This window comes from Lampetra planeri, chromosome 10, assembly GCF_965212315.1.
Source record: "Lampetra planeri chromosome 10, kcLamPlan1.2.h2, whole genome shotgun sequence".
NCBI lineage: Eukaryota > Metazoa > Chordata > Hyperoartia > Petromyzontiformes > Petromyzontidae > Lampetra > Lampetra planeri.
The window spans coordinates 4,711,258-4,738,441 of record NC_136116.1 but is presented as its reverse complement, the minus strand read 5'-3'; the positions used below and the strand labels follow the sequence as shown (position 1 = coordinate 4,738,441).

General features: G+C 45.9%; 1 protein-coding gene across 2 annotated transcripts; it reads left to right on the top strand.

The window, feature by feature from the left end:
* The first annotated feature begins 1,016 nt into the window (after nucleotides 1–1,016).
* Nucleotides 1,017–22,531, top strand: LOC144720888 (ras-related protein M-Ras-like). 2 transcript variants are annotated; one of them, XM_078598011.1, is made up of 8 exons: nucleotides 1,017–1,206; nucleotides 4,512–4,622; nucleotides 11,128–11,219; nucleotides 11,798–11,945; nucleotides 18,871–19,024; nucleotides 20,055–20,154; nucleotides 20,758–20,837; nucleotides 21,492–22,531. In XM_078598011.1, the coding sequence occupies exons 3-8, from the start codon at nucleotides 11,175–11,177 to the stop codon at nucleotides 21,589–21,591; spliced, it is 627 nt and encodes a 208-aa protein (XP_078454137.1). In that variant the 5' UTR covers nucleotides 1,017–1,206; nucleotides 4,512–4,622; nucleotides 11,128–11,174; the 3' UTR covers nucleotides 21,592–22,531. The 2 variants fall into 2 exon arrangements, with proteins under 2 accessions (XP_078454137.1, XP_078454138.1); XM_078598012.1 differs by having other exon boundaries at nucleotides 1,025–1,206; nucleotides 4,512–4,613.
* Nucleotides 22,532–27,184: the final 4,653 nt, after the last annotated feature.

Genomic DNA, 27,184 nt, shown 5'->3' with positions numbered 1-27,184 from the left:
CCTACCACCACCTCCTCCTCCCCCCCACCACCTCCTCCCCCCCACCACCTCCTCCCCACCACCACCTCCCCAACACCTCCACACCACCTCCTCCCCACCTCCTCCTCCCCACCACCACCACCTCCCCCCCACCACCTCCTCCCCACCACCACCACCCCCCCCCCACCACCTCCCCACCACCTCCTCCCCACCACCACCACCACCTCCCCACCACCTCCCCACCACCACCTCCCCCCCACCACCTCCCCACCACCTCCTCCCCACCACCACCACCTCCCCACCACCTCCCCACCTCCTCCTCCCCAACACCTCCTCCCCACCACCACCACCTCCCCCCCACCACCTCCTCCCCACCACCACCACCTCCCCCCCACCACCTCCCCACCACCTCCCTCCCACCACCACCACCTCCCCCCACCACCTCCCCACCACCACCTCCTCCCCACCACCACCACCTCCCCCCCACCACCTCCCCACCACCTCCCTACCACCACCACCACCTCCCCCCCACCACCTCCTCCCCCCCACCACCTCCTCCTCCCCACCACCTCCTCCTCCCCACCACCAACACCACCTCCCCCCCCACCTCCTCCCCACCACCACCTCCTCCTCCCCACCACCACCTCCTCCCCCCCACCACCTCCCCACCACCACCTCCTCCCCCCCACCACCTCCTCCCCACCACCACCTCCCCCCCACCACCTCCTCCTCCCCACCACCACCTCCCCAACACCACCTCCTCCTCCCCACCACCACCTCCCCAACACCACCTCCTCCTCCCCACCACCACCTCCTCCTCCCCACCACCTCCCCCCCACCACCACCACTACCTCCCCACCACCACCTCCTCCTCCCCCCCACCACCTCCTCCCCACCACCACCTCCACCTCCTCCTCCTCCCCACCACCACCTCCTCCTTCCTACTCACTCCAAATCCTCCCCCCGGTCTCCACGGCAGAGTGGTTGCGCCCGCGGAAGCCGGATGGTCCTAGGGTGTGACTGCTCCCCCCCCCACCACCACCACCCACTACCACCCACCACCACCAAGCCTCCCATCACAGCGCACCCAGGCCACTCACATTGTTTAATGTTGCGTTGAAGACGGCGACATACACCAGCGTTGACAATAGAGAAGCGACATCACACAGTCACTCGCATTGTTTGTCGTGGGGCACTGAAGACGTCAACACGCCGGCGTTGACAACAGTGAGTGTGACATCAAACCGCAGCACACACCGCACTCACATTGTGTAGTGTGTTACTGAAGACATCAACACACCAGGGTTGACAATAGTGGTGTCATCACACCCCACTCACATTGTGTAGTGTGGTACTGAAGACATCAACACACCAGGGTTGACAATAGTGGTGTCATCACACCCCACTCACATTGTGTGGTGTGGTACTGAAGACATCAACACTCCAGAGTTGACAATAGTGGTGACATCACACCCCACTCACATTGTGTGGTGTGGCACTGAAGACATCAACACACCAGGGTTGACAATAGTGGTGTCATCACACCCCACTCACATTGTGTAGTGTGGTACTGAAGACCTCAACACACCAGGGTTGACAATAGTGGTGTCATCACACCCCACTCACATTGTTTAGTGTGGTACTGAAGACATCAACACACCAGGGTTGACAATAGTGGTGTCATCACACCCCACTCACATTGTGTAGTGTGGTACTGAAGACATCAACACTCCAGGGTTGACAATAGTGGTGTCATCACACCCCACTCACATTGTGTAGTGTGGTACTGAAGACATCAACACACCAGGATTGACAATAGTGGTGGCATCACACCCCACTCACATTGTGTAGTGTGGTACTGAAGACATCAACACACCAGCGTTGACAATAGTGGTGGCATCACACCCCACTCACATTGTGTGGTGTGGTACTGAAGACATCAACACACCAGGGTTGACAATAGTGGTGGCATCACACCCCACTCAGATTGTGTAGTGTGGTACTGAAGACATCAACACACCAGGGTTGACAATAGTGGTGGCATCACCCCCCACTCACATTGTGTAGTGTGGTACTGAAGACATCAACACACCAGGATTGACAATAGTGGTGGCATCACACCCCACTCACATTGTGTAGTGTGGTACTGAAGACATCAACACACCAGGGTTGACAATAGTGGTGTCACCACACCCCACTCACATTGTGTGGTGTGGCACTGAAGACATCAACACACCAGGGTTGACAATAGTGGTGTCATCACACCCCACTCACATTGTGTAGTGTGGTACTGAAGACCTCAACACACCAGGGTTGACAATAGTGGTGTCATCACACCCCACTAACAATGTGTAGTGTGGTACTGAAGACATCAACACACCAGGGTTGACAATAGTGGTGTCATCACACCGCACTCACATTGTGTAGTGTGGTACTGAAGACATCAACACACCAGGGTTGACAATAGTGGTGGCATCACACCGCACTCACATTGTGTAGTGTGGTACTGAAGACATCAACACTCCAGGGTTGACAATAGTGGTGGCATCACACCCCACTCACATTGTGTAGTGTGGTACTGAAGACATCAACACACCAGCGTTGACAATAGTGGTGGCATCACACCCCACTCACATTGTGTAGTGTGGTACTGAAGACATCAACACACCAGGGTTGACAATAGTGGTGGCATCACACCCCACTCACATTGTGTAGTGTGGTACTGAAGACATCAACACACCAGCGTTGACAATAGTGGTGTCATCACACCCCACTCACATTGTGTAGTGTGGTACTGAAGACATCAACACACCAGGGTTGACAATAGTGGTGGCATCACACCCCACTCACATTGTGTAGTGTGGTACTGAAGACATCAACACACCAGGGTTGACAATAGTGGTGGCATCACACCCCACTCACATTGTGTAGTGTGGTACTGAAGACATCAACACACCAGGGTTGACAATAGTGGTGGCATCACCCCCACTCACATTGTGTGGTGTGGTACTGAAGACATCAACACACCAGAGTTGACAATAGTGGTGGCATCACACCCCACTCACATTGTGTCGTGTGGTACTGAAGACATCAACACTCCAGAGTTGACAATAGTGGTGGCATCACACCCCACTCACATTGTGTGGTGTGGTACTGAAGACATCAACACACCAGGGTTGACAATAGTGGTGGCATCACACCCCACTCACATTGTGTCGCAGTGTATTGGCGGTGGCTAGGAGATGTTAACAACCTCGCCTGATATGCAGGAGGTCGTGGGTTCGATCCCTACCCTGACGCCTGCTGCTGTGTATTTGGAGTTTGTGTGTCTCTCTCATCATCATCATCATCACGGTGGCTATGAGATGTTAACTACCTCGCCTGGTATGCAGGAGGTCGTGGGTTCGATCCCTACCCTGACGCCTGCTGCTGTATTTGGAGTTTGCGTGTCTCCCCGTGGTCGCGTGGATTTTTCCCTCCACATTTTAAAATACGCGTTCAGAGTATTTGTCTGCTATACATTTCCACGTGATAAGCCACTTCGTTGAGCTGTCATTTGTGGCCAGATCGCTTCTGAAAAGGAGCTAGATCGCTTCTGAAAAGGAGCTAAATTGCTCAGTGGGCCTTCCCTGATTAAAACATGTCTAGTTTCGTTTAATAGTTTGTAAGACAGCACACTGGCGCTGCCACTCTTTCAAGCACCTCAGTGTTGACAGCACACACTAGCAATGGACATAGCACACCAGCAACAACATCAGTTACATCATACCCAACATTCACGTTGCCTAACTGTGCAAGATTTACCAGCATTCACCTACAACTATACAAGATACGGCCATCAGTATATACATATGTACATAACACCCCAGGATCCACGTCGTCATACGCATAGAAATACCCCAACGCTTGCACCATACGCGAATATTCACAGCAGAAACAGCATTAACCTCGGACTGCAATTCACATCACAGATCCACAATTGTATCATTGTACACAAAACAAGAGCAATTGTACCACCACACACACACACACACCGTTAATCACACCAGCAATCACAACACACAACATGAATCACATCTCACAACAGAAATCACACACCAGCAAATCGCATCACACACCAGAATTCAGATCACATGCAACATTAATTACATAACAACTCAGCAATTACATTGTAGTACTGTATTGTAAATAATACACCAGCAATCACATCACCCAGACCGACAAATTACATCACGCACACACCAGCAATCACAATGTTACACCAAAGATCACATCACACACCCCAGAAATCACATAATACACAATCAATCTCATCACATACAAGAGAAATCACACCACACTGGCCAGCAAACAAATCCCCCAACAGCAACGCTTTACGCATACCACCAATTACATTGGAATATTACACACAGTTCTGTAAAAGCCAACATTCACATCGCACTCTCACGTGCTATAACATTTGCTCAGCTGATGTTGTCCCGTTGTTTTCTATTGCACGTTGTACACACACACACGTACATACACACACACAGTACATATACCACGTGTGAAAGCCACAGGGACAGCTCGTGATCACAGCTCTTCCGACACAGGGATGATGCACCTGGTGACACCAGCACAGCGGTGATTCCAAGGTACGCAAGGTGAGTGAGTTTTACAATGCACGTGTACCATATGCAAGGATTTGACATGAATTGCTTATAAAGATCACGTGTTCACACAATGCACCTATCGAAATGCTCACGTGGTCTGTTGGCTGTTTAAGGTATTGTATTTACACATTCAAGTTATTTTTCTCAATACACTGCTAGATCAAGGCCTTTTCCATGCTGTGCGCGTTTGGGTGGGTTATTTATTTGAACGACCATATTTCACGAAATAATCATCAGCAAAATAGTTAAGCAGACAATATCTTCTTCGAATTTTTGTTTCTCTATATAGCAAATCAAAGTATATTTTACAAACCCACCAGGCCCTACGTCCTTCTTAGGAGTGCATACGTTCATTAACATTGAATAAATGATGCTGTGCTTATTATTTTTGTATGACCACACTTCAGCACACTAGTTAGTGTTGGGTTTGTAAAGGTGGGGAGCAATAGACGTCGGAACATATAAGTACAGCACAACCTTCTTGGTTCTTTCGGTAAAGTCACGTGACTTTACCGAAAGAACCAAGAAGATGAATCCCTGCAGTCACGAAAGCTTTACATCGAAATTTATACAGCACAACCGTTAATGTACTGCATGGGGCATGGGGCAGTACATTAACACAGCATTCAATCTAGAGCTTACACATTCACATCACATGTAGAGTGAATGCATGCAAATTGTGGCTGTAATAGGCTTGTGCTGGCCATATAATGCACATGATGATTCAATATGTGTGTAAAGTGTTTGCAATAGCATGTCTCTAAAAGCCTCGTGTGGGTTTGATAAATAATGCAGAGCACGCATAAATATCATGCAACGCATTGCCTCTATATATAGAGAGAATTTACATTTAAACACAGTGTTATTTGCATTGAGCCCTATACAAGGATTTCATGCACGCCGAGTTGATTTATTTTTGCCGAAAGCTCCCCGTGGAGGGCTCACTTTTCACCATAGTATCATGTCCGCATATCAAAGGGAATTGATAATGTGATATGTATACCTAAATATTACAATTTACAATGTGGATTTGTAATATAACATCTAAATGTGACAAAATTTCGAGATAAATAGTGGGCATATTTATTTTATTTAGAAAGAAAGAGTCAGTCATTGGCAGATGATTAACAGTATTGTCTTGAGTCTGGACTTGAACGGAGGCAGGACGGAGGGCTGGGGGTAAGGGAATTCCAGATGATGGGGACAGCGGAGGAAATGAGTGATATCCCATTGTCCGATTAGTGATATCCCATTGTCCAGTGGGCTACGTGCGGTGTGAAAGAAGTTCAACATACATTGTGAGAATGTTAACTGGGTGCTTTGAAAGAATTCCTTGTTTGCTGGAGCTGAGCGTGCTTGAAATGGAGTAGAGTCCAATGAAAGGGGTATGAGAGGTAGGCGTGTAGGTGGAAGATGTGTACAATTCTGTATGTGTGCACGTGAGCAAACAGTATCTGTTTTTGTACTGTACTTAATTGTGTTGCATCCCTTTGGACTTGTTATTGTGGCCATTATGGCTTTTTAATAAATGGTATGCGTGATTATTCTTGCGTCTTATGTGTGTTCCCTGTAATGTAGCAACAGTGCCAGTGCATATTTACAACCATTCGTGCCCATGTGATTAAATTTATGTCCATCCGTAAAGCAACGCCCTGTGCAAGTTGTGTCGCTTCCGCCAGCAGTGTTGGCTTGTATCGTGCACGTGTGTGCACCGTCATTCCTGTTAACTCCACAATTGTGCATTTGCATCGTTTGTGTGGTATGAGTGTGGCTCTGCAACAACATAGGAGCCCACACGACGGAGACAGTCACCCTGGCGTTTGCCCGTTGAATAATTAGGGTTAATTCTTTAGTGATGCAGTAATAGGTTTTTACCCTTTTATCTGGTACAAAAACTGACACCTTTATACAAGGGATCATGTTTGCAATAACCACAACACAAGCAGTCAAAATGCAAACAAAAAGAAACAACTCTGATAATGATATGCACTGTCCTTGAAGTTGATTGGTCCACACCCGAGACAGCTTTTCTTAGAGCCTAGTCTCACTTGGTGTTGGACCAGATGACGCCAAAGTTGATTGGTCCACACCCGAGACAGCTTTTCTTAGAGCCTAGTCTCCATTGGTGTTGGACCAGATGACGCCAAAAGGCGTGTCAGTACTAAGTGGGCTGTTCCATGATTTCGGTTGTACCTTTGAGATACTTTAAACATATAAGTCATCATTAGCATTGGCATGAAGTAGATTTTTATTTGGTCGTAGTTTTTCGGACTAATTCAAATTGACATAATTTGTCCACCTTCCTTGATAATGAAACATTTTACCGTGCGGTTGCCGAATAAGTTGAACTACCCCAGTATAACATTCATCGCTATGCCAGTAAGCAGTCAGTCAATGGTGTGACTTCTCTATATGCCTGGTCATTTCTGTGGGGAATTACAAAAGCACACCATCTGCCTCTAAGTGGACTTTAAACATCCCGATGACATCATTCTTGGGTATATGCCATTGTCTGTCAGCACCATAGTCTAAAATTAAAATATAGATTTCAATTTAAAAATAAAATACATCATATATAATAAAATTAAAACTGTTCCTACATAGCTACATCCTCCCTGGTTGCATCTATGTAAGATATATTGAATCTCAACACCGTGCCAATTGTGGATATTAAACGTTATTTTGCTTGGAGGATGCAATGTTGTAAAAAAGATTCACTCAACAGCATGCGTCATGTTACTGGGATGTACAAAGCCCATTTAAAGCTAAATTAAGTCTTGACTCTCCTGGGGGATTCACAGGGATGATTTGTTTGCGTGTCTGAGATGTCATTGACCTGGAGTGAGGTTTTAGCCAGGGCACTGGGGTCAACACCCTTGGGTTTTGCCAAAAAGCACCACGGGATCCACACAATTTTGACTGAGTGGGAAGGACCCGCGTTTAAAGTCTCTTCTGAAAAGCAGCTCTTATTACAATGTCACCAACCACTCTTCCACATTATTGGCTGTTTTGTCCCAGAAGGAAGAGCACGCCTTACCACTGCTTCATACCATAACACGATGGTCTAATTTGGTGGCTATGCGTCACATTTATATTGCACCCAGATGCTGATATGAAGGATAGGGTGGCATGTGTGATATCTGGAAGTATGTATTCAGTCGCCCCGCAATTTAGATATAATGGCAGTGTAATATATAACTGTACAAAATAAGAAAAGGATGGACCACCATATGGAAAGATACAAGTGGCTACTGTTACATTGTGGTATTATATTTCAGATAGATAGATCTACTGCTTTATTTATGAGGACAGGCCCACTGAAGTTCAGTATGCAATATTGTCCATTAATTCTAGTCCTCCATATTGCCTAAATGAGCCAGCCCATTTTTATTAACTTTGACACAAGGTGTTGCCAACAAAATATCTATTCTGATATTCTCCCCAGTTATATCCCAATTGTGCTATCCGTGTCATGTCATGAGCTGAATAGTCCATTCGTAACTCTCACAGAGCAATACAACCATCAACCCACTACACCTGGGACCTCGGTTTAATGTCAGACGACTGCTCATATTCAAAGTCAGGATCTCAGTTCTCACCTCAGCGTTCTGACCTCTGAGCCACCTGGCGATCTCAAATTTACGTTGCATTCGGATTTCCCGGTTAAATTCAACACTCGTCAAAACTCATGGACGGTTTTAAGGGAAAATGCAACACAAAATAACCTTTGTAGATAAATTGCCAAGGATGACTGATATGCGTTTTAAGCTATGATGCAATTGACATATATTTCAATACAGCACCAATGCAGTTATGTGCGTCGAGTACAGTAATGGTTTGCATGACCTTAACTTTAAAGTATTTGTTTACATGAATGAAGATTCATATTTGTGTTGGACAACCCCGTGACACACACACACAAGCGAAATGTTTATCTATAGATGAAGAGCAATACATTTTTTGGTTTGTATCTTCCTTTAAGGTAGGTCAAGGAGCATACGAGTTGAAATGGCAAGCATTTGCAGATTTTAAGAGCAATTTTGGCCGGACAGTGTTGACAACCCGACCCATGTAATAGCTGCACTTCATAATATCATGCGAGTCATGTATATGGAGAGTTATGACCTGCACAGCTGAGCTGCAGTCAGTATTCAAAGCTGGGAGCACACCTGCTTGAATGACTTTTTTGTGTACACAGCGATACATTTGGAAACCTTGGGTGGCGCATTTAAAATATTTTTTGGAAATGAATTAACATGGGGGTTGCGAAAAATATTACTGTGATGCATCTCGGAATTGACTGAATATGTTCATGCATCACGCCCAGCACTGGTTTAATCCACTCATCTCTGGCTGTCTTTCACTCTGACAGTATTGCAGAGTGCAAAGGTCAGATGGGACTAATGTGATGGATTGATTGATTTACAGCTTTGCATGGAACTTGCATTAATTACAGCAGACTATAGAACACTGTAAATTCAAGTGTCATGGGACACTGGCGTTGGGACCCTAGCTCACCCACTCTTGAATCTACATTGTCCCTATACTATTTCTTCTGTTTCTTTCCTCACACTGCTCAACTTTGGAACTCCCTCCCATTATCTATTTCCCAAAGTTATTTTAACCTTGCTCAATCCAAGTAATATATTAACTTTTATCTATTTTACATTCAATAGTACTGTTTGTTGCTGACCGCTTGTCATTTTTGGGCCTTTGGCCCTGTGCTCAGAAACCACGATTTTAAAAAATAAAAAAATCCGTGAACTGCTATGTCAATTTGACCGTAACACACTCCCATCGTCTCATCAATGAGCTCTGCCTCACACATCTGACGTAGGGAAAGCTGTAAATGCAAGGACAGATCAATCTGTCCTCTGCCCGTGGGGCCCTGAAGGTTAACCCCAGTACGCACCAACATTACAGTATCCTGGTTAAATAAACTGCTAGCCGTGCTGGGGTAAACGTGATGCTATCAGGTCTTTCCAACGTCTCTCTTGAAAAGGGCGTTGCATAATGAAAGGTGTGGAACCAGCAAGGTTGCATACCTAGACCTCATTTTCTTGTGACGTCACTGGGGGTATATGGCAATATCAATCATGGGGGAATTAAGCGTGTTGCACTGTATTTTAACGGTAACACTCCTATAGTACAGTGTTGTGTGTGGTATCGAACATTAAATGGCTCTGGAATTGGATTCAATGTGAAACTGATGTTTCTTCTATCTGTTTATTTGTTTCAACTATTCCTCACTATCAAAAAGCTTAGTAGATACGCGCGTCTTCATAGTAATTCACTGATTTGATTCCCTACCACGTCTTTACCCCCCCCCCCCTTACTACCCGCACTGACCAACATTGGGAAATATGGTCAAACAACCCCCATGAACCAACGGAAGTAGATTGAAAAAGGGCTCTAGTTAAATATTTTTGGGGCTAATTACCGTGTATCAAAAATGTAAATATTTAATGGACAAAAAAATTTGCCGGACTTTATCCTAATTAGGGTTGGCTCGTGCCGTTGGGGAAAAATCCTGCATGGAGGGCACTGATATTGCACTCTCTGCCAGTGAGGATGGCGGGTGGGAGGTGGAATCATCCCCTTCTTTGTGACCTTACACGCATCTCATCTGCCCATACTTGATTTATCAGTTCCCGCAATACTGCGCCCCCATCCTGTGTCTGCCTAGGACAAGGCGTCTGCCGTTACATGCGTGCCTCAATCATGACGAATTAACGTGCACCTGGACATTTTTGTGCGAGCCCGAACGGCGCCGCACTCCCAGGCTCCGTCGTCGGAGCCGCCCGAGTGAAAAGCATTGCTCATTTGCCAAGGGAGGAGTTCACCCCCCCCCAGGGCTTGAACGTCTCCTCTGGGTGCAGCGTATATGTTAAGAACTTTCTTTGTTGATTTTATCGCGCCTGGTTATTTGGCCTGTTGTTTGCCGCAAGCTGGGGCGCGGTGTTGTGCATACCTGAGGTCCGCCACATTTGGAGGCAAGGGTTAGTGGATCACGAGTAAATTTGTGATACTTCCAAACGCGTTTCATGGTGGCTAGGGGATGGAAGTACAGCAAATGGGCTGTTAAAACTATCTGTTGTGGACTATAAAATGTTATTCACTGGTACACGTGGGTTTTGTCCAGGTACTTGTTGTATTTTCCCATACCAAACAGTCATTCATGATATTGGCCAACTATCCTAATGTAGGATGATCCTGAAATATTATTTAAAACTCAGTAAGGCTTTCCTGTATAATTCAAAGGTACTATTAATTCGTAATTTGCTTTTTTATTTAATGAGCTGAATCCCTCTTGGCTAAATGTGGGGAGCTTTGAGTATTACCTCCTGTACGCGTGGTAGGTTATCTCCATTTTAATAGACTGTCCCAACCCTAAACGTCTGGAAACGTTTTGAGACGTGGGGTAACAGACGGTACCTTGCTTTCCCCTCCCCGTCTTACCTTTTGCCCCACCACTCATGTTCTCTGTTCCATGAAGGCTTCCCGTGTATTCGCTCCCTGGCCGTGCCTGAGGAGGAGAGTGGCATGGCTACAGGGGGGATGCCCAATGAAAACCTGCCCACCTACAAGGTGAGCTCGCTTTTCATTCGTTTGTATTTGTTGAACTTTTTTTTTTACTCTCAAATGGTCACAATAAGTAACGTGAACAATTGCAGGCATTGATATTGCAAAGCGTGACTTGATTCTAAGAAACATCTGGCAAGATGTGCGAGTGTTAGTGTGGATTCATATCGTGGAGTGAAGGGGATAGGTTGGTGTGATGTGCAGTACACCACGGCAAATTATTAGAATTAGATGGTGCTGGAGATTCTTTCGTCATATTTTCATTAATATTGAACCATTGTTGATATGCGGTTCCATAAAACACATTTACATTATAACATAAACCATCTATAAATAGTACCGTACGCCTCATTATCATGCGCAACAGCGCGGCGTGGTTGGCATGAGCCTTGGTGGAAGGAATAAAGTGGAGCCCCCTGTCCAAATTCCCCCTCCTCCTCATAGCCCAGCACCTGGGTGCCTCCGGCACGTGGGCACTGTTGCAACTGCACCACCTGTACACTTGATAGCTTAACATTGATCTTGCGAGTGCACGTGGCGCTAGAGTTGGTTACATGTCACGTGTTGCTGTCGCCTTCTCGGAGGTGGTGGTGGTGGGTGATGGCGGTGTCGGGAAGAGCGCCCTCACCATCCAGTTCTTCCAGAAGATCTTCGTAGTGGACTACGACCCCACCATCGAGGACTCGTACATCAAGCACACGGAGATCGACGGCCAGTGGGCTATCCTGGACGGTACATCCAGCCCACTCACCCACGCAGCCTCCCACGTAGATGTCCATCACCATAGCGGGACCGCTGCATGCATAATCCAATACAGCATCCCTAGTGAGAAATTTTTAAACTAGCAAGTGAGACAATATGCAGTCCTTTCATGTTGATTATTATCAGTAATAATTTATAGCTGTGTGTGAATTCTCTGCCAGATGATGGGCTCCCCATCCTGGCTTGGTCATAGGGATTGTTTGACCATACTTTATCATGCTGGTCAATATTGGTTGGTCCAGGAGATGCCAAGCAAATGGTTCACATCTCATTCACTACTGATGCTGGCCATGATCGGGAATCAAAACTCAGGTGACCAGGTTCATAGCAAATTGCACAAGCAACTGCACCACCGCTCACATTAATTACATGAATATTGGTGTCTGACCAGCTAGTTGTGCCTCATGGTTGTTCCATCTGGCCCGGCCTTCTAGCTGCTACCGTAGGCGCACACCAGGCTTAACATCCCTGGTGAGTCGGTACAGTCAGCAGCTGCCAACGCCGAACCCCGGGCGGCGGTTAACTAACCTGGCAAACTCAGCTTGTCTGAGCCTGGGCGTGTGGAACCCCTGGTGGAGGAAATTCCACCAAAACGGGTCTTTGGACCTTCCACTGCAACCAGGACCATCTCCAGTCGTCTTGACTACGTCTTGCCACTGGGTACAGATGCGGCTGGTCGAGAGAGTGAGGTTGACGCTGCGCAAATCACCCTCACTTAAATCCAAGTTCTCTGCGCAAGTCATGGCACTTTATTTACCATCATCATTATCCAAGTCCTGTGGCGATGGGTGAGCGACGAAGCAGCAGGCACGGATATGCTGGAAGCTGTAGCCGCAAACCTGCACGCAGGCGGCTCAGGATATTGGTCGTTCCCTCACTGGACCGAAGCAGCAGTGAAGTCCGGCAGCACCCTGAGTGACTGAGCAGCCCTATTCAGGATCGCACTGCTCACCTCCGTAGTGAGGAAAGGGTTAGAAAAGGTACCCTAAACATTGTCTGCTTCAAAACATCCTGGCCAGCCTACCGCAGTTGGCGGGATCCCATACTTGCGGTCGAAAAACAAAAACAAATAAAATGAAAAAGACCAAAGTGATACCACTCACTGTTGGCGCCTGGAATGTGCGCACTTTGATGGACACATCTGGATCAAAAAGACCTGAGAGACGCACCGCCCTCGTGGGGAGAGAGCTAGCCAGATACAATGTGGATGTTGCTGCCCTTAGTGAGACCCGACTGGCCGATACTGAACAAGTGACTGAAGTGGGTGCAGGTTACACATTCTTCTGGAGCGGACGAGGCCAGGAGGAGAGACGTGATGCTGGTGTTGGTTTTGCAGTAAAAAACCACCTGGTCAACCAACTGGCAAGCCAACCCAAGGGGATAAACATCCGTTTAATGACCTTACAGCTCCACCTATTGGGTACAAAGGTGGCCACCATCATCAGTGCCTATGCCCCTACCATGACCAACTCTGACGAGGTCAAAACCAAGTTTTATAATGACCTGGAAGTCATTATTGCTGCCACAGCCAGCTCGGACAAACTCCTGATACTGGGTGATTTCAACGCCAGAGTTGGAAGTGACCATCAATCATGGAATGGAGTCATAGGTGCACAAGGCATTGGAAAATGTAACAGCAACGGTCTTCTACTGCTGAAAACATGCTCTGAGTTTGACCTGCTCATCACCAACACGATATTCCAACTACCAAAGCGCAAGAAAAACCTCTTGGATGCATCCTCGTTCACACCACTGGCACTTGATTGACTACGTCATCGTGAGGAGGAGCGACCGGCACGATGTCAGGGTGACCAAGGCTATGTGCGGTGCTGAATGTTGGACTGACCATCGTCTCATCATCTCCAAACTGAACATCCGGATTAAGCCTCCCAGACGCCCACAAGGAAATAGATGCATCAAGCGTCTTAACATCACTCGCCTACAACAGGAACACACCAGACTGGCCTTTGTTGAGGCTCTAGATCATCACCTGGAGTCTCTAAGCTTCGAACATACAGACGCTGAGGCAGACTGGACTGCTCTCAAGACCGTGCTGCATTCTACAGCCCTTGAATCACTTGGTGTTCCATTACGTACACATCAAGATTGGTTTGATGAGAACGATGCAGAAATCCGAGCACTCCTTGACGAAAAACACCGCCTGCATAAAGCATATCTGAATGACAGCAGCTCAAGTTTAAAGAAAACTGCCTTCCTCAACATTCGCAGGATTGTCCAGCAGAGACTCAGAGTCATGCAAGACGCCTGGCTGTGCGCAAAAGCTGAGGAGATTCAATCCTACGCTGACAGTAACAACACCAAGTGCCTCTATTATGCACTCAAGCAGGTCTATGGTCCGCAACACTCAGGAACTTCACCTCTCCTGGAGTCAGATGGAACAACACTCCTCACGGAGAAGCACAAAATACTTGCAAGATGGGTCGAACACTACAGCGCGGTCCTCAACCGGCCATCATACATAAACGAGGAGGCAATTGCGAGACTGCCTCAAGTTGAAATAAACCAGTCCCTGGCTGTTCTACCATCCATTGAGGAAACCAGCAAAGCCATAACACTCCTCTCATCAGGCAGAGCTCCAGGGTCCGATGCCATTCCAGCAGAAATCTACAAGGCTGGAGGGCCTCGCTTAGTCGAGAAACTGACCGACCTCTTCCAGTCTCTATGGAAATTAGAAGCCGTTCCCAAGGAGTTCAAGGATACTACTATAATCAATCTATATTAAAGGAAAGGCAATCGGCAGGACTGCGACAACCATAGAGGCATCTCCATACTATCAGTCGCTGGCAAAATCTTGGCAAGAATCCTTCTGAACCGCCTAATTGTCCACCTAGACCAGGGTCTGCTACCTGAGAGTCAGTGTGGTTTCAGAAAAGACCGCGGAACCACTGACATGGTATTTACTGCCCGGCAGTTACAGGAGAAATGCCAAGAACAAAATGTTGATCTATATATGGCTTTCGTTGATCTAACAAAAGCATTCGACACAGTCAGCCGGGAGGGCCTATGGAAAATTATGGCCAAGTATGGGTGTCCAGACAAGTTCATTGGCATCGTGCGCAAACTCCATGATGGCATGATGGCCAGCGTCAGAGACCAGCAAGAACTCTCTGATCCGTTCCCAATCACAAACGGGGTGAAGCAAGGCTGCGTTTTAGCGCCAACGCTCTTCAGCATGGTGTTTTCTGCCATGCTGCAAGACTCATTCCAGAACCACAACACTGGGATTAACTTCATCTACCGTTTTGATGGTGGGCTATTCAATCTGCGGAGGATGCAAGCCAAAACTAGAGTGGAGGAAATCACTGTTCGAGAACTTTTGTTTGCTGATGACTGTGCTCTGGCTGCTGACTCAAATAAAGATCTACAGGACAGTATGGACCACCACTCCTCAGCCTGCAACAACTTCGGCCTAACAATCAGCACAAAGAAGACGGAAGTCCTATACCAACCTGCTCCTGGGAAACCCTACACTGAGCCAACCATCTTTGTGAATGGGCAAAAGCTTTCAGCCGTTGACAAGTTTACTTACCTTGGTAGTACACTGTCTCGCGCTGTGCACATAGATGATGAAGTTAACATCAGGATTGTCAAGGCCAGTGCAGCCTTTGGACGTCTACGTGACTCGGTATGGGAAAGGACTGGCATCAAGCAGGAGACAAAACTGAAGGTCTACCGGGCTGTTGTCTTACCAACTCTTCTGTATGGGTGCGAAGCCTGGACAGTTTACCAGCGCCATGCCAAGAAATTGAATCATTTCCACTTGAGTTGTCTGAGGAAACTGCTGAGGATCAAGTGGCAAGATAGAATCCCTGACACGGAAGTCCTCAGCAAGGCAAATATCCCCAGCATTTACACCTTGCTTGCGAAGGAACAGCTTAGATGGACTGGCCACGTGACCAGAATGCCATACCCGAGACTTCCAAAACAAGTCTTCTTTGGCGAGCTGAGGAATGGCAAGCGAGCACAAGGTGGCCCCAAAAAGCGCTACAAGGACACCCTTAAAGCTTCCTTGAAGAGCTTTGGATTCGACCTGAAAAGCTGGGAATCCCTAGCACAGGACCGACCTGCCTGGAGAAGAAAAGTACAGGACGGTGCAGTCCTCTGTGAGAGTAGGAGACGCTCCTGTGCTATCTTGAAGAGGCAGCAGCGCAAATCTACCAAGGAAGGACGTGTGGCTGCACCTCAGAGCTCTACATCCTCCCTGACCTGTCCAGTGTGCCAGAGGGAATTCCAGGCTCGTATTGGCCTCTTCAGCCATCTGCGCACTCATTAAAACCCAACAAAATGACAAACGTGCCATGGTCATCATCAACTTTGATGGACGAACAAGAAGAAGAAGAAGGTCCTGTTATGTCCCCTCCATGTCTCAAATTCCTGAGCATGTTCCTCCTTTACCTGACCTTTATCTGCCCATGTTGTTGCGTTAATCTTTCTGGGCTTTTTACTCAAATCGAAATTATGAATATTTAATGTTTCTATTTCCATTAAAGGAATCAATTTGTTTTTATAATAGCCATTAATTTTAAGTTGCCATTTATTTATCCAGCAAAGCCTCAATGAGTCTCAAAGACTGTTTCAGGAGGATCTTCCATTGGAATATTTGGCCAATATCATTAATGCATGTTTGGTATGTAGGAGGAAATTGGAGAACCTGGAAAAAACCCCACACATACCAGGGGATTACACTGAACATCTCCTGGTCACACAAAACTTACAAATTAGGTCTATTTTAATGCTCACTAATCTCACTGTGATATCGCTGCATTCATTCCCAGTGGTGCTGTGGTTATTTTCATTTATTCGCAGCTCTTCCACAGCTGTGATGCGTGTGACACTGTTAAAAAATACATGTTGCGTCTCAGTGGGTTCACGCGCGCGTCTAAATTAAGCAATCATTCAATCCGTTGAAATCATTTAAAATTTAAAACTGACATTTACGGAAGGGAATGCAGGCTCAGTGACGTTGGGCCCATGCCTTTCCCAGAACACCTTCAGTCTGTGACCGGTGAAAATGCGTTGCCTCATCTCGCCAAACACAATGGGGCGTCCTTGAAGTTGCTGCATAGTTTTTTTTGTTTCTCGTACCAACAGCTTAAGGCAACCAGGCTTCTGCCACAATAGCAGGATGTTCCATGTCACACTATTGTCGCGGTGCATATAAATAGCACCGTCTGTATAATTAACGTACGTAATTTTTCCATTTCGCGTATAACTACAAATACATGGCAAGACAAACTTTAAAAACCTAAAATGTATGATTGCATTTATTTTACACTGTACAGAAGAGTTATAAGGCTCACAAGGGATCTTGGGATTCCAAAGCCAATAAAAGTAGAACAAATCATCAATTGATATTGATTCTTAACTTTGTCATACATGCGTCAATTCACGTGTGTAAGAATCATTTGCTGTATGTAATGGGTGTACGTCACCCATGCAATCACGAAAGGCATTAACAATGCAAGGAAGTACAAACAATGTTACATTTAATTGAAACGCGACCATGAATTGTGACAATTCATGCAATTGCCTGGGGTATGGGGGGGTCAATCATTCCAACTCTAAATACTAATCACACATAGTGCCAGTAGGTGGCCTTGTAAAATCAAATCTCATTTTACTACCGGGTTCATAACCATACATTTTTTGAGGCGATATGATCACACACACAGCCGTGCTGTACGGTACTCATTTTGCCCTCGTTAAGGATCAACAGCACAGCAATGTATGCACTTTTGTTTGATGCCAGAGTGCGCCTGTTGGCTGAAGCCAGTGTTGCATCGCTGTGGTAATATGGAGCACATATATGTGCCACAGCCAGCGATGGCGCAGGGAAAGATGACACAGAAAGCAGCAGCTGCCGCTTGGTGCAGCTCAGCCATGGGAGCCCCTAATCCCTGCCAATTTCAGCACAGCTGTCGGTGCAATTGCCAGCACGCTGCAAATAATATAAATAAATGTAGACAACAAATTTTCCCATGCCCCCCTCAAAAAAGCGATGACTTTACTTGACCTCGCAGCGTGAGAAATTAAGAGAGCTGCACCTGCCCACGCGATGCCGCTCGTAGATAAAGAGCAGCGTTGTTGGAGCGCACCACCCAGGAATGGCACCATTGAGCTTCGCTCCTCTACTCCACGCCTGACCGTGAATGACGCGTGTGGGTCCTTAAGTCAACCACACGTCCACAAATGCCAGATACACGATGTGTATCTGGCAACCACCACCTAATCCAGGCAGGATGAAAACCAAACGAATAAACAATTTGCATCGCCAGATTTCTAGTGCTGATATAATGAATGTCGTTCATCAACGTTACTCGCAACAACCAGTTATGACATTGAATGTATGTGGATATTTATGTATTTACTTATGAGAAACATGGGCATTGCCAAGAAAATGGATCAAAAACTTAAAAGTGAACAAATAATCATATGGGGAGGTGCACACTTCCAAATGCACTGAGGTTATATAACATATGGAAGTTACAAAGCATCATATTAACTGTTAAGAAAAGTAGGTTGCCTTGGGGCAGGATACATCACGAAAAGGAAAATGGCCAATGTTTGAAACTACCAAGGGAATGGCAGCCAAAGGGTGGGACACACATTCACCGCAGAGATGGAGCTTGTTGGCAGAAGCTAAATGGATTATTGCTTCGCGAGAGCATTTTGGAGAATGCCTTCATCCAACAGTGGATAATTTCATAGCTGAAGATAAAAAATAATAACTAAAGTCTATGATAACAAGTCCCCCCTGTCAGTGTCCACATCCGTATCTATCGACGCTACTGGTGGACTTTCCCGACTTTCGGGCTGACCCCTAATCCTAACCCGATTGTCCCCCCCCTCCCCCCGTGCTTGCGTGGCTGTGCAGTGCTGGACACGGCCGGGCAGGAGGAGTTCAGTGCCATGCGGGAGCAGTACATGCGCACAGGCGATGGCTTCCTCATCGTCTACTCGGTGACGGACAAGGCGAGCTTCGAGCACGTGGAACGCTTCCACCAGCTCATACTGCGCGTCAAGGACAGGTGTGGGCACAGCACACAGGGTAGAGGCACCCCGGTTATTGCTATGGATTGGGGCAGTGGCGTAGCTATCGAGTGAGTAGGTTGCACAGCTGCACCCCCTCGGGCCCATGGGCTGGATGTGAGAAAGGGGGGCGGCAATTGGACAGAGGTGATGGGGGGGGGCCTCAATTAATTCCTTGCACCAGGTTCCATGCCAACCATGCAACACCAATGGGATGGAGGTTGGGTGGAGAATGTTTCATTAAAATGTATTTGTTGTTCAAAATAATCCACAACGCACTGAAGCGAGTCGCGTTTATTCCTGGTTACACAACTCAAACCCTGAGCCTTCTGACCCTGCCGCTGTATTAATGAAGCAATGGCAAGTGGCTGCATACAACATTCTGTGCTGTAAATACAAATCTCTATAATGTTTTCAAGTGAGTGCTTTATGGAGATTATAATCATCAGTAATATTATTTAGGATTACCCTAAACCATAGGACCTATTGGCCCCATTGTTAAATGTATCTTAGCTGCTGCTGCCTGCACTAAACATACTTAAAGTTGCTCCGACCTATATTGTAGCCATGGGTTACAGATGCATGCAAGGAGAGATATATCAGCAAAATCGGAATAATTATAATTTAGTTTTTATCTTTGTTAATTGTCTGGCTAGACAGCACACCCATCTATCCGGTGACACATCCAGTGTTGTGCAACTAATATGCTGCTTTATATGCAAACTTGTCTCTCCCTTCCATTTCACATGCGTCAATGTCAAGGTTAAATTGTGAGGGAAAGAAAAACACCTCTCTTATTCTCTGCTTCGTGGAATAAAAGTGAGAATATAGGAGAGATTAATGTAAATCACAGCTGGGGTCAGATTGAATTGATCCGCGAAGACCTCTGCATATGGCCTCACCCTAAGCCAAGTAGCGGTTTTGCTCATTGTAAATACAGTCTTTCACCTGCGGCTAACATGTATTCCTGACCACGCAGCTCATCAATTAGCCCAACTGACTTGGCTGTTGTTGCCCATGATTACACAGAGACTCCTTCCCCATGATTCTGGTGGCGAACAAGGTGGATTTGATGCATCTTCGCAAGATCTCCTCTGAGCAAGGCCAGGAGATGGCTGCCAAGTACAGTGTAAGTTTGCCACCCTCCTGTCGCTTTGTTAGGGTGGAGAGGGCGAATGGTTGTGTGGTGTGCATGGCCCCACAATCACATAGGACACAGGATAAATTAAGTCACGCCGTGGAAAAATAAATGCAAACACTGCTCGAGTTGCGTCCTAGTTATAAATGTTGGGCCCTTTGTCAATCCGCGACTGCATTTAAATGTTTGAGAATTGTTGAGTATAATGTTTTTTTGTCTAAATAAATTAACACCTTGTTGAGGGTAAACACAGACCTTCTGGAGCATGAGCAATTCCCTTGTGGGAATTGCTCATGCTCCAGAAGGACATATCCTGGGAAGAAGAATATCGCACAATACTAGTGGAGGGGAAAACTGCATGTAAATGCATTGAATTGAGCTATTTCTTATTATGCAGTTGACAAAATTGGAGTCTTTTATTCCAAGATGACTTACATATTTAGCAGGACAGCTACCTCCAAATTAGCACATCCTCGGAAAATCAGCACAGGTGGCAACGCGAGTGGCTGCATGTGTTAGTTGAGTTCACCTGTTGGAGTATTTTGGACTCACTGCTGACAAAATCCCATGATGTGGAATTCTCATCTCATGCAGATCCCCTACATTGAGACAAGCGCCAAGGATCCACCGCTCAACGTCGACAAGGCTTTCCAGGAGCTGGTTCGGGTGATACGGTAAATGTCATGGGATTTTGTACATAATTTACACAAGAAGGGCTTTGCTTATGGCATACAAAACTGTAGGCTCAGGGCGGCAATGTTGTAAATAACGGAAGTCTGCCTGGACAGGAAGTCTCACAGTGAGCTTGGTTTGGTTTGGTTTTGTTGACAAAGCCGACATTGACTTGTCAAATGTAAGTAAGGCTCTCCCCTTTGTAATTCAGCTTCAATATCATCATCATCGTCATCATCCACTGCTGCATGGAGGCCTCCCCAAGCTGTCAACATCTCTCCCTGAATCCTACGATGTAATAATCCATTTAGCCCCTGCACACAAACTGATTTCAATGCTCCATCTCCCCCAGTGGATGGACTATTATGCGCAATCCCTTTCTTGGCAGTCACTCCATTGGTTCAGTTTAACTTCATCAATAATGTGAACTTTTAATTTAAATGCATAAGTAATATTTCTATTTGAGTATTGCCTGGCTGTTGCATTCAACCTGGCTGAACAGTCAGGTGGTAAATTCCTTGACTTGATTGATGGTGGAGTTGATGAACCCTAATGTTTTAAGAAACTCTTCCATTTGCTCCATTTTCAGTTTTACACAATTTGACAGCAATTCTAAGGTTTTTTTTGTTTTCATGTGTCATCTCCAACTACCACAGGCAACAGATTCCCGATCGAGACAAGAAGAAGAACAAAAAGAAAGACCGATGGAGACGTGAACGGTCGCGAGAGTCCAAACTAAATTGTGTGTTGCTGTGACGCACCACGCAAAGCGGAGAAGCGTTCCCGCGATTATTTATACAACACGACCAGGGGAGCGAGCAGCCGTCAAATAACCTCCCCCTCCTCCCCCCCAGCCTGCTGAGAAGAGCACGAGTGTCCAGCTCGTTGTGTCTGCACATAACAAATGAATGCTCAGGTATGCGAATCAAGTTATACTTTTACGACGCCGGGCAGCGAAACACTTGTTGGTGAGATCACGACGATTTTTGTTGGCCTGCTCAGGACGGCCCCGTTTACAGCACGACTGCATGGCCACATTTGGCTTTCTCACCAGCGTCAGTGCAAAACCGCTTGGCTGCTGCTCAATAACTGTAAGCCTTCATCTCAAGGGAGGTCAAGTGGAATTTTTAATGATAATTTTTGCACAATTTTTGGCCCATAAATTACAGATGTATCAGCAAATGTCACTTTCCCTTAAATCACGTGTTTACCAAATGCCTCTGCACTTGGTGTTGTGAGAAGGCCTTCTTTTGATACATTAAGCCATGGTATCAATAGCAGAATGCTCTTTTGTACCCACAATAGTCAAACACGGCACAATAGCTGCCAAATGTTGACATGATGAGATTAAAGTTTGTTCCCGTGGGAATCTGTGGAGAGGTTTCGATTCACCGAGTAAAACGGGCACATTGTTGAATTGCATGGGTCTGCTTGGTGTGTCTAAATTGTGAGGAAAAATACAAAAATGCGATTCAAGAATTCCCACACGCTTGGTTGTACGACACCTCCACAGAGCCCCATTGTACGTCGTTTGGACGAACAGACGCACTGTAGCGGTTTCAAGAACACGGCGGGTCGGACTCGTCTGCCGTGGGTTCTATGGCGAACTGCCTTTTCTAAACACTAACAAGATGATCCGTGTTTCTTACCTTGCCATACTTTTTTTTTAAATAAAAATAAGAGTAACTATATGTCATACTCCGCAGCACAGCATGTTTATACGTAAACATTTGTGAAAGTATGATGTGCACATGACTGTTTAAATGTCTAAATGTATATTGTGCAAACCTTCTTGTTATAGAATTTTATTATTTGTGTGCATTAGCAATTCGTTGACCGCATAGTGCATTTGCTGCTGAGATTATAATTGTAGTCGTGGTCGGCAAATCAACTGCTTGGCTTGCCTCGGATGAAAGTCCTGAACCGTGTGCCTGAGCTCAGTCAATGACATTTCAATACACGGAGCCTACGCCATTCACCCACTGTTTGAAGAGCTCCGCGTTTGTCGAAGAGGCTGATCGAATGCCGCTTGAGCCACGGTCACGAGCCGCCGAGTCTCTTCAGCCACCCGCACCTAAGTTATCTCTGCCCAAGTGACCTTGGAGGTCACGTAACCACAGCCACCACGGCGTGAGTTGGAACCTCACGGTGGCGCCGTGTCGCTGTGAAAATCTGCGTGGAAGTAACTGTATATGCCCCCTCCATAGGGCAGCAAAATAGATGACAGACATGTTAACTGGAAGCAGTGATAGAAAAAAAAACCTCGGCCAAAGTGTCTTGGCCAGATGTGAGCACTTCTGTTGATGGATGATTACATTTATGGAAAAGCTAGCTTTTGTTTATAACTGGTGCAGATAGCTTATGGATTAAAAACACGGAAAGATTAACATTTCAATGAAGTGACCTAATAGACTGTATTGGCGTGTGTGTGTGTGTACTATTGGTGTGTGTGTGTGTACTTGTGGGGGAGTGGTAGTGTAACGGTGAGCGCGCTGTGCTACGAACCTGGCGACCCGAGTTCGATTCCCGCTCACGGCCAACATCAGTGACGATTATCTGAACCGGGCCTTGGCCTTAAATGAGTACCTGGTGCGATGTCTAAACATCGCCACTGGGGAGACAAAGGCGGCTGGGCGTGGTGCTGGCCACCCACCCCCTCGTGTGCCGTTCTGGCCTTCATAGGTGCTCGCTAACAGCCCTTGCCCCAACAGTCTGTTAAGGCTATACGGGGAGTCTTTGTGTACTAAGAAAATAATGCATTAATTAATGGAATATAATTATTCACATGATACATACGCAAATTTGTGCATGCGAGAATTGATTATTTGCAAATGAAATGCTAATGTTACAACGGAGTGAGCAAAACTGTACAAACAAGACAGAGCAAATGAGATCAACACAAATATTATAAATTCATTGTGAATAATAATTCATATTCTGAACGGAATCACAACCCCAAATTGTAAAAAATTCATCGCGAGGTGAATATTTACTCGTGTATTGTATTCAGAGCATACATTCACAAATCAATATATTACGCACATGCCACGATGCACGTACGCATGTTCTGCTGATTGGTATGCAATGGTTAAATTACAAGCGAAGTGGGAGACGTCAATCTGCCTTATTAACGATTAGTTCCGTACTAATGGGTTCACCCTTCCATTATGAAGTTGATGTAATACCCCAAATATGCATGTTCGCTCATTACCCTGAGGTTGGGCAGTTTAATCGAGAGATCAGTTTCACATTTGATTGTATAGACCATGCCTCAGTGTCAGAAACCTTAACACCAGCTCTCTTGTTAAATAACTGTGGGGTTATATTCATCCTGTTAACATAAAAACACTTGACTCTCTACTCGGGATGAGTTTGGGTTTAAAATGTCAAAATTTCGGATCTTTTTTGATTTCCGGATAATTTACAAGGTACAATATACCATGTCTTTGTGGTAACAATAGTGAGGTTACCAGGATATCACATTGACACTACTTTTGAAGGGAAAATAATGGAGGTAACATGATATGTGATGTCATGTCCTGTGACATTCTTTCGGATCTAAGACAAAACACAATTTTAGATCTTCCAAAATTTCGTATCTCGGTTCAATAAAAAAAAATTGTTTGGATTAATCTAACAATCTGCAACATTCCCCAAGGCTGTACTAACATGTCAGCCATTGTTACACCGCGTGGCTATGAATAAGTGGTTGTTTTTTAATTTTCCTTCTAAAATCCAATGCAGTGTTAGTCGTGTTCAAGGTGAGTTTGTGTTGAGCTGTTCATTATTGTTATCGAGCAGCTCACATTTTCATCAACGTATGAGTTCAATTGCGCAACTCACAGGGATTTAACATTTCACCCCTGGAAATTCAACAGATTGTCCTGATGTCGGGCCACAATTCAAGAATCGATTTATTATTAACATTTCCTCTAGTGGCTGCAGGGGTCACGTGAACCCACTACAATATACATATTTTTAAAAAAACAATGACTTACGCATACGTTTCGTTGCATGCATCGTGAGCTTAACAATCAATGTTAATCGATTATATATCATTTCGCCATGAGCATTTCATTCCAAAATAATGTTCTCAACAAATTTTGAGTTGTGAGCAGTTGTTATTCTGGCCACTCGACGTGGCTTCACTGATCAGGAGGTACTAGTAACTACTCGTCACGGTCGTGCCTCCTCGATGGCGCACAGTGGTGCCCGGTCCATAGGTGTCATTTTCACGTGCTTCCACTTGCCACGAGACGGCGTGGAAGATGAGGCCTAATACCCTCTGGAGCTCCCTCTAGTGGAGGACCTTTCGCCAATAGTGGTGTGAGCAATCAATTACTTGGCAGTTTTGCGCGCCTGGGAAAAGCAATGGCATTTGCACCTCTTCTTCTTAGTCGTGTCTCCTGTCCAACCTATATAGTCTTTTCCCAATATTCTGCACGGGCCACCGTTTCTGATGTTGGCATTTCCCAATCTTGAGTGCATTGTGGTGCTGCAGGGCATCTCAGGAGATGGTCAATGGTTTGCTTCTCCTGACAAGCACATTGTTCGGTTGCGCAGAAGCCCCATTATTTCATGAGAGTTGCATCTGCCGAACCCCACCCTCAGTCTGTTTAGGCTCCGCCATGTGAGCTATTTGGAATTGGAGCCAGATGCGAGCTCATCACTGGGGGTGATTCCTCATGTCACTTATTTACACACACACATTATTTGGTGATACTGCGTTGGCAGTGGCGCACAAAGGAATAAAACATATGACAGGTGATGCTCCGGGCAATGTCCCTTCTTGAAAGCACAAAAGGTTCCATTATGCTATCGCGTGCTATGAAGAAGAGCCATTGCCCAAAACGTCGCCTGCTATATATTTTCCTTTTATCGCACAAAGTACAAACATGTATTCGCTCTGCGACAGCCGTTGCTGCGAGCACCTCGTGTTGACATTGCGCCATGTTGCTGGCCACACTTGTGCAATATAATCTCTGGCAACCAGCAGCTCCAATTCTAACTGGGAAGAGGAATTATCTCACTGCGCCTTTCTTCCGAAAAGCCTCGCAGTGAGCTGTACCAGCCAGCGATGGCACAGCGAAACCCCCCCCCCCACCCTCTCCTGAGACCTATCAGCCACACATACTCTGGTAAATTTGGAAATACAATGATGAATGTGGCTGATTGCTGTTCATTCCTCCATATCTGTCCACCCAGCAGTATAAATAAATGGGAACACCACGGTTATTCAGTCGGCCGGGTAATTGATCATCGTGGAAGACTAAGCCACTATAATGTCTAGAGAGTGCCTGTAGAGCTCTCTCTAGTGGAGACCCTTCTGCCATCAGTGGCATCCGCAAGCACTCGCAGGGCTGCACCTTTACCACTATTTGTTATTTAAGTGAGTTTTAAAAAGCCACTATTGACAGCCATGCTGACCTTATTGTGACTGCCAGGACTCTAGCGAAAGATGTATTTTCTAAATGTCCCTTTTGATCGAGTGTGACTTTTGACTGCTTTGTAGTCTGATCACATCACAGGATGGGATATAATCTGAGTGTAGCCGCCCACGAGCGGGTCAAGTTTTCTCTGTTGTATTTGACTATTTAATTGTGGACGAATGTACGCAACTATATTTCTATAAGTAATTATCTGGCTATGTTAGGTCATCTTCTCTTCGTAAACCTTTGAATCCATTTCTAACTCATGCTTAAACCATACGTTTTGCATTCTCCCAATACTCAATAACACCTCCTATCCCGCTTTTCACACTTGTCGAAGCTAGATACAAGCTATAGAGCCACGTTTTTCAATTAATAATATTTGCCTTCACAAATTTCAAATTCTCTCTACGTATTGTGCTGCATAAACACATCCAAAAGCTACGAACATGACTAATTGTGTCGTTGATTAATGAGAAATGATGGGTTGTGCTTCCTATTCTTATCCCAGGAAACTGCCCCTGGTGCAATGGTTATCACACTGGACTAGCCATCCAGAGGTCACCGGTTCTATTCGATCTCTTGGAATGGCAGTTCAAACAATGGGCACATTTCTTAACCCCCCTCAACCTCTGTCCTCCCAACCGTATATGTACTCTACTATAAATAGGAATGCCACATTTAATCAGCAGGTTACGTTTAGTGGGGTAAATTGTGGATACTCCCACAACGACGTTTCGTTAGCATGTAAGAGTAGGAGGCCATCCTGTCAGCAGTGAAATAAGCAAGCACTTTTAGAGCTCTACCTTTGCCTATTCTAACCCCAAGAAGGAGAAAATGCAATAGACAATACGATTTGGATTTAATGTGTATACTGTCGAAATGTTACCGCATCTCAAAGGTTATTCCTGGCTGATAAA

Excerpts from the sequence above, each read along its gene's own strand:
- LOC144720888 (XM_078598011.1), top strand. The coding sequence starts at position 11,175 with ATGGCTACAGGGGGGATGCCCAATGAAAACCTGCCCACCTACAAG. Across the intron at positions 11,946-18,870 it reads CCAGTGGGCTATCCTGGACG|TGCTGGACACGGCCGGGCAG; the intron begins GTACATCCAGCC and ends GTGGCTGTGCAG. Across the intron at positions 20,838-21,491 it reads GAGCTGGTTCGGGTGATACG|GCAACAGATTCCCGATCGAG; the intron begins GTAAATGTCATG and ends CAACTACCACAG.